The sequence below is a fragment of the Mus caroli genome, chromosome 2 (genome assembly GCF_900094665.2).
Source record: "Mus caroli chromosome 2, CAROLI_EIJ_v1.1, whole genome shotgun sequence".
In the NCBI taxonomy this organism is placed as follows: Eukaryota; Metazoa; Chordata; class Mammalia; order Rodentia; family Muridae; genus Mus; species Mus caroli.
Window position 1 is genome coordinate 148,953,032 of NC_034571.1, and position 5,254 is coordinate 148,958,285.

General features: G+C 48.4%; 1 protein-coding gene across 8 annotated transcripts in view; it reads right to left on the bottom strand.

Moving 5' to 3' along the window:
- Dsn1 (DSN1 component of MIS12 kinetochore complex) overlaps positions 1-4,544 on the bottom strand; it is a 12,888-nt gene extending 8,344 nt beyond the window's left edge. The window contains exons 1-4 of one of the 8 annotated variants that reach the window (XM_029474649.1): positions 4,444-4,524; positions 3,633-3,835; positions 3,309-3,334; positions 2,660-2,983 (exon numbers count right to left, since the gene is read on the bottom strand). In XM_029474649.1, the coding sequence (XP_029330509.1) occupies positions 2,660-2,983; positions 3,309-3,334; positions 3,633-3,658 (376 nt within the window). In that variant the 5' untranslated portion in view covers positions 3,659-3,835; positions 4,444-4,524. The other 7 variants (XM_021182254.1, XM_029474650.1, XM_021182275.2 and 4 more) reach the window with 7 other exon arrangements.
- Positions 4,545-5,254: the final 710 nt, after the last annotated feature.

Consider the following 5,254-nt stretch of genomic DNA (forward strand, 5'->3'; position numbering starts at 1 on the left):
TTTTTCTTCCTTTTTAGAATGTGTTTTATATTCAGTAATATTTCAAGGCCTCCAAATTAAAGAAATGATACTCTACAGAAGAATTAAGTAAACAAATCCCACAAGCTGATGTGAAGCCTGTTGACAAAATATAAGAAAGGGCTTAACTAGGACTCCCCTGTAAGATTTTTGGGTTTAGGAAAAAAAAAAAAAAAACCAAAGTAGAGCCGGGCATGGTGTCGCATGCCTTTAATCCCAGCACTAGGGAGGCAGAGGCAGGCGGATTTCTGAGTTCGAGGCCAGCCTGGTCTACAAAATGAGTTCCAGGACAGTCAGGGCTATACAGAGAAACCTTGTCTCGAAAAACCACAAAAACAAAAAACAAAAAACAAAGTAGATAAAAATAATTTAGGCCAATGGTGGTGGCGCATGCCTTTAGTCCCAGCACTTGGGAGGCAGAGGCAGGTGGATCTCTGTGAATTCAAGGCCAGCCTTATCTATCTAAAGAGCAAGTTCTAGGACAGGGCTACACAGAGAAACCTTTTCTTAGAAGGCATTTGTATAGCAGGCACGGCAATGTGCTTTAATACATAATCCAAAGAGCTATTTTCTGGGGTTGGGGCTGTTGCTCAATGGTTGAAACCTTGCCTTGATTGTACGTAGACTGAATCTGACCCTCATCACTGCAAAGTAAAAATCATTTCTTATAAACAACATAAGTTCCACTTTACAAATGAAGAAATTCAATCAAGTAAGGAAAGTAAGACTGTCTGAAGACAGGCTGAAGAAGCCATGCTTCAAACCCAAGTATGTCAGCAGGGTTTGTAGCACGCTGCCTGTGCGGAGCTAATATTAATAGCCAGTAACAGCTCAACACCTGCTGTATAACAGGCATTTTTCTTTCCTGCTAGGCACATCTCACTAAAATTTTAAGGCAAATATCTTTTATTTAGTTGGGCTTTTTTTGAAACACAGTCTTGAAATATAGTCCAGGCTGGTCTTAAACTCCTGGCAATCCTCCTGCATTGGACTCCAAAGTGCTGAGATCACAGGCAAGAACGGCTACCCCTGGCATGGATTCTGTTTTGCTAACAGATGGTTAATGCTGTGGCATGGCACACAGGCTGCTTAGACTCTTTGCCCAAGGTTGTACAGCAGGTCCTGCGAATGGACTGGGAGGTGCTTTACGTGATCGTGTGACCGACCCAGACAACTGGAAGATGGACCTGCTCTTTTCTCAATGACATCCACTTAAAAAACAATTGTCAGATAGTAGGAAGTTGGCTTTAAGAATTCTCGCCCTTCAGCTGACGGTCTTTCTGACCATAAGCAGGCTGGCAAGATGGCTCATCAGATAAGTGCACTGACTGCTCTTCTGAAGGTCCTGAGTTCAAATCCCAGCAACCACATGGTGGCTCACAACCATCCATAATGAGATCTGACACCCTCTTCTGGAGTGTCTGAATAAATCTCTCTGGTCATAAGCAAGGAAGCCTGGCGGGTAGTCAGGGATTACCAGGAAAATTATTCATCTTATTACCTGGGTGATCTGATGCTCTGAAATGGGAATAAAGGTAGAGCTAGTAGTGAACAAGCCTGCACTCTCCTGGCACAGCTGGCCAATAGAGCGCATGACACTACAGCAGCAGGTTTTGGACTAGGTTATTTTAACTCAGATCCCCTCCAGATATGCAGCCACCCGAAAGGACAGGGATACGCTAAGAGAAATCCCAATGGCTTTAACGCTTGAGGGTCTGCTAGCTGCCAAGGGTGTGCGTACTGGGACTTATTGTCCCAGCTTACTGAGGACTTAGTACAAAGGACATGAAGCCCAGGTTCAAACTAGACTTTCTACACTAACAGCCTGTACTTTGATCCTGACATATCAAGTGATTACAAAGTTAGAAAAAAAGTCACAAATTACATTCAAATATGGCATCCCTAAAAACCATTTTACAGTTTCTTTTTTTTTTTTTTTTGGTTTTTCGAGACAGGGTTTCTCTGTGTAGCCCTGGCTGTCCTGGCACTCACTTTGTAGACCAGGCTGGCCTCGAACTCAGAAATCTGCCTGCCTCTGCCTCCCGAGCGCTGGGATTAAAGGCGTGCGCCACCACCCCCGGCTTTTTTTTTTTTTTTTTTTTTTTTTTTTTTTTTTAGTTTTGGGGATTAAATGTGGGGCCTCGGGCACAAGAGATACGTACCTCACCACTGAACTAATTAACCTATCCCCATTTAATGTATTTTTATGTGCATCTTCCTTCTGAGTCATTTCTAGTTAAAAAGGCTAGAATCAAGCAGGTTATCAACCCCACTGGCCTTCTGTCCCATCTTAGGGATGAGACACAGAGGGAACTCAAATCCCTAGCATCCTAGATAGGATGACGTGTTAAATAACTAGCAACCATGATTTCTGTTCATGGCAACTAATATGTAAACAGCAGTTAATACTGAACATGCATTCGGTGTGTGGCACTGGGATTCATAAACAAGAATGTGGCCACAGAGTCATCTCCATTTTATAGGTAAGGAAACTGAGGCACAAGAAGGTGATGTGTTCAAAGCCGCAGGGCTAAAACGCAGCCAAGGGCTGTCTACCTACTACACTCTCTGACATTCATGTCTTGCTGCCTCTTAGATGGGCTAGAAATCCATCCATCGCTTTATGAACGCAGCACCCCACCTGTGATGCCTGGGTGGAAGGGAGCCAATGACTTCCTCCGGTTTACTTCTTTCATGCTTGCTCGTCTCCAGGACTGCCTTCTGTCTTGAGGACGGATAGACTGTTCTTGAGGGGATAAATGAAAGGACCTCGACTGAGATCCCTCCTGGTGGTCGGCACCACAGCCTTCCCCCTCTCCAGGGTTCGAGCCAAGGTGGTTTTTTCCCTCTGAAACGCCTTGCGTCATCATTTCCTGGTAGGCAGAGGATTGAGGCAATGCTTCCAAAGGCTTGAGACTTGGCTGCAATGGACGGTCCTGAGTCTCGGACATCGTGGGTTCCTGGTCTAGCATTTGTTATAGAAAAGTCAAAATATAAAATCAAAGCTACCTCAGATACGAGCCTCAGTAAGTATCCGAGCCAAGGGTGACAACAGAAAATGCACACGCCCAAAGATGGTATACAGTTGAAGGACCAGCTTCCTAGGAGCCTAGGCAGAAGGGAAGGAGGAAGGAGGGAGACCTATTTCCCTGGTGATGGAAACATAGAGGCCTTTTTGTAAACCCACACACATCTGATTCCAAAGCCACCAGGAGCCAAGGAGGATTCTGGGATAGTTCAGGAGCCTGATGCCCAAAGCAAGAGGCACTGAATTTCACTGTAAAACTCACCTTCTGATCTGGCCACTGACGTCATCCTGGATGAAAGAGGAAAACGGGAAAATGAGGAGATCCGTTCGAGTTCCAGTCTCACAGGGGCCTCACTATCTCATAATAGGTCTCGTGCTTCAGGTGCCCTCACTTGCCTCCTCTGAGATTCTCAGCAGCAAGATTACTATCACTGACTGCTGTCTTCAAGAACTCGGACCACAGAACCTATCTTAGCTCCTGATCACTTTGTGAGGCACTAGCCCCCAGTTCCATGGACGGTCTTAGGATCTTTGTTTTCCAAATGAGAAAACAAACGAACAAACAAACAAACCAACCCTGCATCACCTCTTACTCTCTCCAGATTCTGCCATGCCCGGAAATCCTACTTTTTAATCTCTGCCCACATCTGTCCTTCTACCCATAAAACAGATTCATCCTCCCTAACACTGCTTAAATACGAAGTCACTTCTCTTTGGCAGATTTGGAGGCCACACATCTTTCCTCTATAGAGCTGTTTGGAGATCGCACCACATCCCCATTTCCAGCACCTGTCACAGAAAACAGACAGAGAGGCAAGGTCGAGTATCCCTCCATCTTGCATCTAAGTCTCCCTCCCAAAAGGCCGCTGAATGTGGAGGACGCTTGGTAAAAGCGAATGGAGGCTGAGGGACCATACTGAAAGGACAAAGACTCTACAGATCTAAATCACCACAATCCTTGTGGGTGATCACACAGACTCCAGCTTGGATAACAGACATTGAAGCGCTTCTGAGGCTGTACACGTGACAGCTTTCTGACGTCATTATCCCAGTCAACAACACGTCCTACAACTCTGAGTAAGGTACTCTTTCGGGAGACCCAGGTGCCCGGGGCACAGCAATGTAACCCGAGCTGCCACCCCAGCCCTCCGACCTGTCCGAGGCCACTATCTGGAGTCAAGGACGCCAGCAGTGCCCGGGAGCGAGGAGTGGCCTTCCTTCAGGCGTCCTGTCAGGAGAAAGTCTCCGAGCCCCCGGGGCCCTGCGGCTGGGAGCGGCGGGTGGGCCGGGCAGAGGCGGGTCAGGGGAGAACCACATCCGGGTTCCGAAGCCCAGCGTGACCCCGGTCCAGCCCAGCCCCCCTCCCCGCGTTCCTGAACCAGTAAACCCAATGTCACCTCTGCAGACTCAGCGTCGCCGCAGAGGATCCTCTTCCGCGTCAGTCCGGTTCGGGGTTCCCCGCTGGCTCCGCTACTTACGAAACTCCCGCCGAACAACTGCGCGTGCGCAGCCCCCGCCTTCCGCGCTCGCACGCGCAGCCCCTGCCTCCGGCGGAGCGCCTGCGTACTCCCGGGTTTAACGTTCTAGTCCAAGCGAGCCTTGTCCTACCGCTTTCATCCAGCTACAGATCAAGCACATCTGCAGCTACGTCCAGGCCTGGGGATTGACCTCCAAAGCACCAGTTTGCTGACTTTTCCCGGCGTACATCCTACCTATGAGTGTGGTGCTGTTCCAGGCCATGGCTTCCCCTCTATATTCCAAAAGTGTGGACAGTGACTTTCTCCAGGGAGAACTGGAGCTCTGAGCTCAGTCGGTTCCCTGCCTACCTTCCTGCTCCATGGGCCCTTAAGTACCTAGCAAAGTTCAAGCACACCCCCTGCCAGCATTAACACAGCCAACCCTACTGCCACAGCCCTGTGCCAATTCTTGCCCCTGTTCCTTTGTTCGAGCATGCGTTTTGCCTAGAAAGTCTTTCCTTTCTCCTTCTACCCTTCTCTGTTGACGCCAGATGTTCAGTGCTCATGTCTGCTCCACTGTCCCATGCCTGGGAGGATCTTCTTCAGGACAAGGTATAGAGGCCCCCCATGCATCAATGAAGTGATTCCTTTCAGCTCTGAACCTTGTGAACTGAGAGTAGTACGAAAGATTCCAAAGGTCCAGTTGTGGTGGTGCATACCTTTAATCCCAGGACTGGGAAGACAGAGGCAG